Below are 12,279 nucleotides of genomic sequence, written 5' to 3' on the forward strand. Positions count from 1 at the left end.
CTAAAGGGGACAGAGTGTTAAATTTTAAAATGTAAATACTTTCTTTATGCATTAGTTTCTGTTTATACAAACTATCTGAGCAGAAACCTCTATGTACTTTTTCTGAAATAGTAACCTTTAGGTCACCTGGGTTAGAATAAGTACCCAGTGGTGCCTTCATATTTCCTATAATATTTATAACAGGCTATTATGGCTTTGACCCCCTCCCCTTCCCCTTTGGGTCTCCACAACCACAGGCAGCTCCTCCAAAAACTAATTTAGGATCTTCTTCTTCTGAAGAGCAAGATTATGCTTCCTATCATTCTGTAGACTACTCTTCTCAACTGCATTCTACTGGGTAATTTCTTCAGATGAGGAGGACTCCCTGTCTCTGTATTCCCCTATTGAGGAAGCTTCCTTTGGGGAGACTATCTAAAACTTGATGACACATTTTGAATGTCTGTCTACTGAGATCTCTGTCATACAGAAGTAGTACTAAAGCCCGTCTCCTAAAAGACCAGACAAGTTTTACAAGGTGCCTGATGACCTAAATACTTGTACAGGAATCCTGTAGCAGACCCATCTCCAGTATCCCTTGCTTCAGATAAGCTCTCTAAGCTCTTTCCCAGTGCTAATGCACTACATACAAAGACTGTAGGGCTATGAATAGATGGGGAAAGGAGGTTTACACCACTTCTACCCTTGCGTTTAGGGCAATTTACTACTACAGTTAACTCAAATGACTCTGATTTTCACTCCTTGAGCAAAGTTATGCTGGACCCTTCAACTTTAGAATCAAGGCAACAACTGCAGAATCTACTTTCCCAGGCCACTCAAATAGCCCAAGACAGCATTAAGTGCAATTATGACGATGTCGATTCTTCTTCTAGGATGAAGATGTCCCTGTGCATCAGTCCACCATCCAGTGCTCCACAAGGAGATGGTGCTCCTGTGCACCAGTCCATCCTTTATGCCTGAGGTAGCCATGGCAGTAGTGTAAATCAATACATACACTTGTTTTCTTTGCAGAGTATTTGAACAGAGCGGAATAAGCAATGCCCTGTATGGCATGTACAGGAACATCAGTTCTGTCAGGATAGAGCTTGATAAGAAAAAAAAAATCCCAGCTGTTTGTATTGCTCTTTAACAAGATGGTTGGATCCATGGTTTCAAAGATTACGTTAGCCAAATGATTTTCCATTTGCGTTAAGTTATGTTACAAAAAGTACAGCAAGACCTTACCATCCATAAAGCTCATTCCACAAACTTGGTGGCTGCCTTTGAAGCCTTATTCTAAATACATCAGTGAATGATTCTTTTACAGATACTATGCGGTTCTTCTGAAGACTTTCACAATATTCTTTAAAAGCAAGATGTGCTCTGTAGGTCCTGGTCTTCCTTCAGTGTTGTACTTACTAGGAGCATTTTCCTATGAGGTACCACCCAGGTTGAAGAGATTGGTACTCTGTCATATCAGTTCACTTGGACGCCCCTGATGATTTTTGATATATGTGCATGAAATTAGCAGAAGTACTAGCTCTAAATGGGCATGTGCGTCCTTCTTGTCATCTCCGACCATCCCCTGGCCCCTGAGAAGAAGAGGATTCGAGGTGGCAATTGCACTGACCTCTACATGTTTACAAGTGTAGGAGTTCTGGAAAGGTAAGGGATCAAGGGAAGGCACTGTGGGTATAGGGGAGGAGTTTGTAGCCTGAGAAAGTTTCTACTGCTGAGCTTTTAGAGACTGGGTGGCCTGACATCCTGTCAGTCAACAAGGAGGCCCATGATCATTTGCATAACGTGTTAGAATACTTACATACATTTAACATTCTTTTAATTTTACATCTCCATGTAGTCGTACTTCTCTTTTTTTCTTGATGTCCTGAGGTCTAAAGTTTACAGTATCTTTAGTAGTCTGTGAGCTTTTGGGTAAAAGGATGTTTTTACATGTTATTACTTATAAAAAATAATTATAGATTTTAAAGAAAACATTTGAATGCCACAATTTGTACATTTTGTTTTAAGTGCCTCTGGACTGTTAGTCTAGAAAGTGCTTTGCAGTACATACACATCTTCCAGGAATATCGTTCATTGTAGAAACTTCAAGGATATTATCTTGTTGAATTTCCAAATGATACACTATGAAACACTGACCGTAGAAGGTTAAGCTTTAATGCTCAGTGAGGTGCCATATCTGATATTGAAGATTTCTGTTGTAGTCAGGATTCCTGTCATTAATTTAATTTTGCTTTTCAGCTGAAAAGATTTAACTGTTTTTGAAAATGGATACTCTGGTCTTCTGCCTTCGTCCGAAGTTCTCACCTGAAAGCTTCAAAGGTTGCTTCTGTTCAAAGAGAATAATTAACTAAAAAAAGCTATCCCAAAAATGGCAGTGGATTGGATGCTAGAATATATTTCATTACTGAGTATGAGTTTTGTGGCCTTAGAGACAGGGATGACTAGAGAGCTTATTTCCTTTCTTTGCATTTCATATGAACATTATATGTTCTGTTACATTCATTTTTTTTTAATTTTAGATTAGGAAATATTTAACATTTGATCCTTTTTAAAATTGCTGAACTGAAACTGTAACAAAATGATCTGTAAGTACCCATCACCTTGTTTCTTGTTTTAGGCATTGGTGATGTGCAGCAACAAAAATATTTAAAACATTAGTATACAATGTTGTGGTTGGTCTTTCTCATACCATAGACCAGCAAGCTTGAACAAATGTTAGTCTGATTTATTAATAGTTGAAAAGTTCATCTGGCCCTTGTTCAATTCCTTATGGTCCCACGCTCTGTAGAGACACAGCAGAATACTCATGTCGCATTCCTGTCACTTCAGCAAATCTCTTAACAACTGAAGTGAAGAAATTGCATTTATCTTTTTACTTTCTAAGGACATTCCAACAAGAAAATACTCTGTGCACATATCACATACAGCTCATACAAGCGGATTTTGAGCGTTTATAACAGCATCAAACTGTGTTTTTAGAAGACATGCATTACTGCAGATTGCTTTATTAGTGTTTTTTTTTTTTGAATGAAAAGTCTGCACTGTTTAAAACTCTTTTGTGTAGAATGTTATTTTCACATACACAGTAAACCAAGTAATTCTTTTTATGTAGCCTCTTCTTCTTGTAGCTCTTTAAACAGGTCATGGACAGCTTACTTTTTAAAATATTTCAAGCTTACTAAATTTCTTCTTAACAGCTCTCAGACTTGGTGTGCCACACTACTAGATTTTCCTCTTAATCTGATGATTACTGCTCTGTTACCTCTGTTTCTGCTTAGCTCTTTATGACCCACATAGGTAGTTCCTTCAGTTATCTCTTCTCGCCTTTTGCAATTACCCTTTTTCTTTCCAGCATAACTAACCTCGTAATTGTAAACATCTAGTGAACTGATTTGAGCATACTGAATTGCAAACATTTTTGTGTTATTCTTTTATTCCTGAAGGCACCAGTCTCCCTGGAGTGAAGAGAAACGACCAGGATTTAAACTAATGTCTACACTTAACAGGTGATTTTTTTTTTTTCAGTCAATTACTAATGTAGTAAAGTTTTCTTTCTCTCAACTTTCACTTTAAAAGTTTTACTGCAAGCAGGGCTACAGCTTCCAGGGCTTTGCAGCTTGATATGGTAAATACTGCATTTTAATTTTGTACCCTTGCATGTAGCGGGCGGGGTGGTCATTTTTGACATTAATCAAGTATGTGCTCTGTTGAGATAGCCTTGTTGCATAGAAGACAGTTTACAAGCAAATATGCTGCAGATGAGGGTAGTTATTTCACTTGATCATACTTGAGTAGCTTAAATGCTTTTTTTAAGTAATTTTTATCATACTGCAGTAATGCAGTATTGCAGGTGAAAGTTCGTATTCCACCTTTCAGTTAAACTGCATGGCATATGATTTGCAATGAAGACAAGATTTTAGGTTCCCAAGACTAGGGTTTTCATTTTGCAAGAAAGAGGTGGGTTTTTAATGAAATTTTATTATACATTTTATCTCCGTCCACCTGATTAGCATTCTGAAGCTTGTGCTTTAACACTGAATGTGCAGCTTTTATTCATAATGTTTGTACTGTCACGTCATATTGAGTGACATAGCAAGGCGAACTTTGTGTTATATGAAGTGACACTAACTTATGATCTGAAGTAGTTAACTTCATTTGATCAGCAACCTGTGGGTATCGGATCTGATCCAGATCCGAGCCGGCAGCTTTACAAGCTAGAGATCCGAGCTCCAAGCTCCTCCCCCTTACCCATAATATTCTGCTACCTTCCTCCAGTCCTCAGATCTCGTTTGCTGCGGCTTCTTGAAGCACGAGTGACGAGCTCCTGGCGGGTTGTGATTAAATTAGAGGGTTTTATTCTCTAGTTTTTTCTTCAAAATTGTGTGTGTGTGTATTTCCTTCCGACCCTTAGTATACTTACTTCAATTTTTTTATAGTAGTCGGTTAGTTGTAGTTCCCCTTCCCCTTATCTGTGTGTGAAGGTGTGTGTGTGTGTGTGTGTGTGTGTTAGTATGGCTGAAGGCCCTAAGGCCGTATTTTCTAAATGCTGTGAGTGTGGCCATAAGCTGTCCCCAGCCGATGGCCACACTCGGTGCGTTATTTGCGTGGGGGTGGCCCATCTGTCATCAGGCTGCCAAATGTGTGCAGCCTTTAACCCCCGGGCTTTGAGAGACAGGAGGATCAAGTTAATCCTTGCGGGCCTTTTGCCCGTGGATTCTGCTTCGTCCTCCTCTCCCTCAGTGGCACCAGCCACGGCTGCGGCTGTTACGTTGACTGTTCCTGCTCCCCTGGCCGGGACTCAGACTCCCACTGTGGCCCAGGGAGAGAGGGACTCCAGGAAGAGAGAGAAAAGAGACAAGGAGCGTGACAGGGAGAAGCATAGGAGCCACAAGCGGTGGGCCGATTCTGCCCCCTCGGCCCCGCCGGCTAAGCAGCTCGGGTCTTCCCCTCTCGGCTTCATTCTCCATGTTTATCTCCGGAGCCGGAGGAGGAGACCCGGTCACCTTCGAGATCGTCGTGGCGGCCTTCCCGGCCAGCCTCAGCGGCTTCTTCTAGATCCACTAGGAGCCTTTCAGATGCGGACATTAACTGGATGATGCGTCTCTTTCTCCAGGCCCAGATGCAGATGGAAGTGCTCTTGCCCCCCCATCTGGAGGGGGGGCTCGGCCCCCTTCTTTGCCCCCATTGCTCCTTCTCCGATCCACTATCAGGTTTCGGAGCCGTCGGATCCAGGTAGCATCGGAGCCGGGGTGTCGGCGCCGATAGTAATCGCTACTTTGACACCGGCTGTACCCTCGAGTTTGTCGGGTCCTTTTTTGGATCCGAGCTCTCGGGACCGTAAGCTGAGCCTCGGATCCGGAGGGGTTATTGCGTCTTTGGCTCCGATGAGGTCGGAGCGCACTACTCTTTCGGGTCCCATCGCGTCAACTTTGGTGCCGATCCACACTTCGGATCCGAGGGGGGCTGCTCTCGGATCCCAGGGAGAGCAGTTCACCCTCGGCCTTCGACATCGTGGAGAGGGTCCTTTCGAGGGATTCGATGACCCAGGCTCATGCTACAGATCCACCCACCAGTCCCTCGGAGGCGGGCCTGTCTTCCATAATCTGGCCCCAGGGACAGCCTATATCTACGTCCCAGATGGTTCCCCTAGAGGAACAGGACCTGGTTGGTGAGCCCTCCTCGGACAACCCCCCCCCCCCGAGGAGGTCCCTCACAAACGAAAGGGTAAAAGGAGGCACTTGGACTCCCCCGAGTCCCTCACGGAAGACACTGACTTGGAGGAAGGGGAAGGTTCCCCCAGGCTCACCCCCCGAGGACGTCTCCTTTGGAGACATCATGGAGATGCTGCGCATTAGAGGGGGGTAGTCAGCCTAAAAGCCTTCCTCGGATGAGTCTGTGTTTCTGGAGGTGTTTGACACAGGCCCATCTACCTCTTGGGTGTCCCGTCCGGCCGACCCCCTGGTAGACCTTATAACTACCAGGGCGTGGAAGGAGCCGGACACTGTAGAGCCGATAACCAGAAGACCAGATAAAATCCTTGGCCCCCCAACAAACAGGACAGCGTGGAGGAAAGGTGTCCCAGTAGATGGCATGGTGGTGGCAGCTGCCACCAAGAAGGAACTGGCGCAGGAAAGTTCCTCGGTACATCCTCCAGACAAGGGACCTAATCAAAGAGTACGCTGGGTCACCCCCGGAGTCCATGTCGGCCGAGGGCAAACGAACCTTCTCGGCACGAATGACCATTCTAAAGTCAATGTCCAACACTTCTGTGCGGCTTCTCTCCCATGCCCCGGAGGGAGCGGCTAGAGCCAACGGAGCAGGTATCGCCTTACGGCGTCATGCCTGGCTCCGTCTTTGAGATTTCGCAGAACCCTTCAATGCGTCCTTCGCAAATGCTCCATTTGACGGTTCTACGCTGTTTGGCAAGACCGTCTGCGATACGCTACTCCAGAGCAAGAAAGATGGGAAGACGTCTGCCGTCGGAATCCGCTTCTTGCTCCTCAAAGGTCCTTTTCCAGGAACCAGCGAGGACAAAAGAAGATGTGATTCCAGAAATCTCAACAATCCTGTTCCGCTCCGGACCCCTCGTCCTTCAGAGGCAGGGGAGGACAGGGTGGACGCCGGCCCAGAGGCAGAGGGGGGCGGAGGAATTTTGGGTCGAGGGAACCCTTTTCCGATCGACTGGCCCAGCAACCCTAAGGGGTTGCCCGACTGCTCCTCTCTGGAGGCAGTCGGGGGGCATTTCTCAGAGCACCTAGCACATTGGGAGTCCATCACGACGGATCGCTGGGTGCTCTGTATAATATCCAGAGGTTACTTTACTCCCTTCCTGAGTTCTCCCCCTCAGTTGGGGTGCCTCCCCGATGTCCCACCCAATCAGAGGGAGGCGGCAACCTTAGAGATAGAAGAGCTGCTAAGAAAAAGAGCCATCCAGTGCGTCCCCCCAGGCCAGTCCAGATCAGGCACTTACTCCAGGTTCTTTTTGGTGCCAAAAAAGATGGGGGACCTAAGGCCAATTCTCGACCTGTCTACACTGAACCTGTCCATTGCCAAAGAAAAATTCCGGATGGTCACCATTCAATCTATTCTCCCCCTTCTGCAGGAGAACGACTGGATGTGCTCCATAGACCTCAAAGATGCGTACTACCACATTCTAATGGACAGGCGATCCAGAAGGTTTTTCCACTTTCGTCTGGGAGCCAGCCATTATCAGTTCAGGGTCCTCCCCTTTGGTCTCACCACAGCCCCCAGGGTGTTCACCAAGGTCATGGCAGTTGTCGCGGCCCACCTGAGGCTTCAAGGAATACAGGTCTTTCCTTACCTGGACGACTGACTCCTCGCTGCTCCCACCAGGCATCTACTATGCTCGGCCAGGGATTATTTCCTGCCTTTGGCCCACCAGTTGGGGATCACTGTAAACTACAAAAAAATCATCCCTTTAGCCTGCTCAGGTCTTGGATTTCATAGGGGCCAGGATAGACACGCTTCAGTCCAAGGCTTTTCTGATGTCGGACAGACTCCGCAACCTAACTCTTACATCTTGGCTCTTCTACAGTCTTCAGCCCCACTGGCTCTAGGGTCGATGGCAGCGGCTATCAACCTTTCACCCCTAGCCCGCTTGAATATGAGGGTTCTTCAATGGACCTTACAGGTCCAGTGGTCCATCCTTCGACATCCATTGTACTCCCCTATTCCCCTCAGCAGGGTTTGCAGGGAATCTCTGCTTTGGTGGCTCCATTCCCGAGAGCTTCGGGAAGGACGCCCTTTTTTGATGCCTCTACCTCAAGCCACAGTGACCACGGACGCTTCTCGCCTCGGGGGGGGGGGGCATTGCATGGGCAGAACCGTCCAAGGCACATGGACTCCAATAGAGACCATTCTGCATATCAGTGTTCTGGAGATGAGGGCGGTGCTTCTAGCGTTGCAGGCTCTCCATGCCCTTCTACCTCTAGGAACTATTGCAATTCAAACAGACAACATGTCAGTGGTCTGGTACATCAACACACAGGGGGGAACCAGGTCTTACCCTCTATGCTGAGAGGCCATGAGAGTTTGGGAGTGGGCGATATCCACCAACCGCTTTCTGCTAGCAATGCACATCCCGGGTCGGTCCAACATTTTAACGGACAAATTGGTTGAACTATCCTCTCACCTTACGAGTGGTCTCTGAACCCCTTAGTAGCGAAACGGATCTTCCTCAAATGGGGTCAACCTTGCTGCGATCTGTTCGTGTCGCCTTCGAACATGAAGTGCAGCGAGTTTTTCACTCTAATCCCACTGGGGGAGAGCCCCAGAGGCGCTTTGGCTCATGCTTGGCCATCCAGTTTTCTTTATGCCTATCCTCCTCTCCCGTTAATGACAAAATTCTTGCAGAAAGCTCGTCGGTTGGGGAGCAGAGTTATCCTCATAGCCCCATTCTGGCCTCGTCAAACCTGGTTCCCATTCCTGCGGTCTCATCTAGTAGCTCCTCCTTGGATCTTAGATCCCATTTCGGATCTCATCTCTCATCCTTCGGGATTGAAAACCCCGAACCTGGATGAACTGAAGCTTTCGGCTTGGTTGATCCAGTTCCGTTAGTGGTTAGGACTCCCGGTATCTCATCCGCAGTTAAATCCATCCTGGTGGCCGCACATAAGCCTTCTACCAGGAAAGTCTACAATAGTAAATGGAAACGTTTTTCTATCTGGGCAGGGCATAGGAATTTGGATCCCGTTACGGCTCCCATTCCAGCAGTTCTTGAGTTTTTATCCCACATTTTTCATCAGGGGGCCAGTTCTTCAACTGTGTAGGTTCAGATGCCGGCTATTTCCTACTTCCACATCGGAGACAATCTTGGTCCCTTAGCTTCCTCTAAGATCTGCAAGACCTTCTTGAAGGGTACCTTTCTTTTAAGACCTCCTGTAAAGAATGTGGTTCCTCCGTGGGATCTAACCTTAGTCCTCCAGGCTCTTACTGGTACCCCCTTTGAGCCTGCAGCTTCAGTTGACTTAAAAGTATTTGTCTTGGAAAACTGCCTTCTTGATTGCTATTACCTCAGCTAGAAGGGTATCAGAGCTTCAGGCCCTTTGTTCTAAACCTCCATATCTTGTCTTCCATAAAGACATAGTTTCCCTCAGGACTAATCCCTCTTTTTTACCTAAAGTAGCTTCCGAGGCTAACATCAGCCAATCAATTAATCTGCTTGTCTTCTTCCCTAACTACCAGAACAAAGGGGAGTACAGACTCCATTCATTAGATGTGCATAGACAGTTGCGCTTTTATTTGCATAGAACTGCTGCCTGTCGAAAATCGGAGCAGCTCTTTGTTTCATTTGCTAAGCCATCTTTGGGTAAACCAGTGACGAAGGTAACTCTAGCTAGGTGGATTTCTCACTGCATTTTGCTCACGTACAAAATCTCTGGTCAACCTGAGCCCGTGGGGGTTCGTGCACATTCTACCCGCTCTGTGGCTACCTCTGCTGCCTTTTGGTCAAGGGTGCCCTTGGATGATATTTGCTCTGCGGCCACTTGGGCTTCCTCTCATACATTTATTACACATTATAAGTTGGATTTGATATCCAGGCGGAGGGCATCATTTGGCTCTGCAGTGCTCCGGAATATCCTTCCATGAGGACCTCCCAAGTTTTTAGTAGCTGGGGACTCTGTCCCACAGGTTGCTGATCAAATGAAGTTAACTACTTCAGATAAAGAAGTTATTTGAGTAGGTAACTTCATTTGTCAGCAACCGAACGCCCCCCTCCGTCCCCCTAACCTGTAGTTAGTCACCTGAATGATTGTTGTTTCACTCCTAGTTGGTGGCAGGTTAGGATGTTAAGGTGGTTTGTTTCTTTGGTATTTTGTGCTAATAGGGCAAACTCGATCTGAGGACTGGATGGAGGTAGCAGGGTATTATGGGTAAGGGGGACGAGCTTGGAGTTTGGATCTCTAGCTTGGAAAGCTGCCGGATCGGATCCGATACCCACAGATTGCTGACAAATGAAGTTACCTACTCAGATGGAACGTTATGGTGAGTACATAACTTCTTTTTTTATTTCTTTATTGTGCTTTCATGAGCACCAGCAAAGAAACTTGAGATATGGGCAGAAGACAGAACCTCATATTTTTTTTTTATTTAAAGGGCACTCATAATAAATTACACATTTTATTTGTTTATTAGCCAAATAAAGACCTGGTCCTTGCATTCTTCTCGGCCATGACTCGGGCCACAAGGGCAAGAGTGAAATACATATAGATTGGCAATTTCGAGTAGCCAGTCAGTCTGTCAGTACGATTTTTTGGGAGATAGGAGGAAACATGAATACTCAGAAAAAGCCCACACAGATACAGGGATAATTTGTACCTAAATAATGGCCATATGTCAGATGTGAGCCACTGGGCCCTGGAGATCCTCTGAAGAAACATTAACCGCAGAACCTCCTTGTGGTCCTTTAAATTATAGATTTGTTACAAGTTCATAGGTAAAGCCCATTGCATACTTGCCACTGATGTGAATTTTTGGCATTATTTTACTATACCCTGCCCCTGAAACCGTGCAAGTTACAAATCAGTCCTCTTTAACTCCTCCTTTATTAGAACAAATCAGGCAGGGTTTTAAAGGTAGTGCCATCCCCTGTTACAAACAGAGCTGGTGGAAACTGCAGTTTGATTGGGGAAACGCATCCTGAAGAGTTACATAACTAACATGACTATCATACTCTGAAAACATTCTTTTGTACATCTCCATAACATTGTGCAATATTTGTCATACTCACTTCATATTGTAATGGTCTTACACTATACTTGACTCTGCAAGAATTATGATTAATGCAGCTTATATGGTTAACCAGGGATACATGCCTCAAAGCATGAGCACTTCATCCTGAAAGTCGCACATTTAACATGGCTACCCTATTCTCAGAAATGTTTTGTGTGCTTCTCCATAATACTGCACACTGTTTGTAATATGTTTGTTGTGCTTCCAGATCGTATTTGATAATCTTATTCTTACTATAATCCATGTGGTATTAGCTTTAGATGTCCTTCAAGGATGCATCTGCAGTCCTAACATATGGGTTGTCCTGCCTCAGGCAGCCCTTCGGTCAGCCGGATTCCAAAGTCTGGGTCTGGCCTCGGCTGATGTCGCACTTCACCCAATGTCATAGCTGATGTTTATTGGGTATAAAGGCATCAGCCGACGCCATTTTCCTCAGTCTTTCTTGCTGCGCGGTGCCCGAAGCAGAACCTGTTCGCAAGTGCCGGTCGGTCAGATCCAGAGATTTCTACTACCGAAGACTTCTAAAAAGCTAAGTACCCCGTTGGGGACTCTTTCTTGTCTCAGCCGATGTCAGACAAAGTAAATAATTGTTTAACTTGTGGGAAACAAATACCTCATAAGGATTTCCACTCTTACTGCCTTCCTTGCTTAGGCCCAGACCACGACGTATCAGCTTGTCTAGCCTGTGCTTCCTTCAACCGACGGACACTTAGACGTCGGTCGGAGTTTGCAGAGGAGTTTTTGGTCCCGCTTTTGCATACAAAATGCCGCCGGAGACTCCGACTACTCAATTAGCTAAAAGCGCAAGGAAAAGGACCGACACCGCGGCCGCGGTTTCGCTGAAACCACGGTTAGGCCAACGCGAGTGTCTCGCTTCGCTGAAACCGAGCCCCGGTTCTTCCTTCGGCCGAAAGCATGCCTCCGATAGCCGAGGCCTCACAGAACATGGCTGAATCTGCTACTGAATTTACTGCTACAGAAGCAGGCACCCAGGATTTGTCAGACACTATTCCTTTAGACATATCTACCCCTGCACATGGGGCTGCTAGACCCCCTGCTTCTATGTCTATCAAGGCTTTTGCCAGGGCTAAAGCAGCTAAATCTTCTAAGGCCTTACCTGCTAAAACTCCTTCACATAGGCCTACCTCTAGTTCCCAAATGCTCAGCCTGGCTGAGGATCTCATTTCTTTGATCAGGGGATCCCAACCTCACCCAGACAGGGCCTCTCAGCCCCCTCCAGACAAAAGGCCTAGGACTGAACCCCTGGAACCTGTCTCTACAGATTATTCCTCGGATGACTCAGACATTTCAGACCCTCACGAAGGCCCATATTCTCCTTATGAGGATTCTGATGCAGAAGACTCCATTCCTTCTGCTTCTCCTCCTGAAGAATTTTCCTTTGGGGAAACCTTGCATGCTATGAGGGAACATTTCCAATGGCAGGGCCAGGATTTTTCAGATTCAAGGAAAAGGCTAAGGACCTTTTTACACTTACCACAGCATAGGCCTTTAGCCATTCCGCCAGTACTA

The 12,279-nt window shown here is 46.2% G+C and overlaps 1 protein-coding gene across 1 annotated transcript in view; it reads left to right on the forward strand.

The window, feature by feature from the left end:
• CRTC3 (CREB regulated transcription coactivator 3) overlaps window positions 1–12,279 on the forward strand; it is a 1,604,530-nt gene that overhangs the window by 565,624 nt on the left and 1,026,627 nt on the right. The window contains exon 6 of the mRNA XM_044063561.1: window positions 3,441–3,503. Coding sequence (XP_043919496.1) covers window positions 3,441–3,503 — 63 coding nt within the window. The remainder of the gene's footprint in view (window positions 1–3,440; window positions 3,504–12,279) is intronic.

This window comes from Protopterus annectens, chromosome 2.part1, assembly GCF_019279795.1.
Source record: "Protopterus annectens isolate FY-2018-M chromosome 2.part1, PAN1.0, whole genome shotgun sequence".
NCBI lineage: Eukaryota > Metazoa > Chordata > Ceratodontiformes > Protopteridae > Protopterus > Protopterus annectens.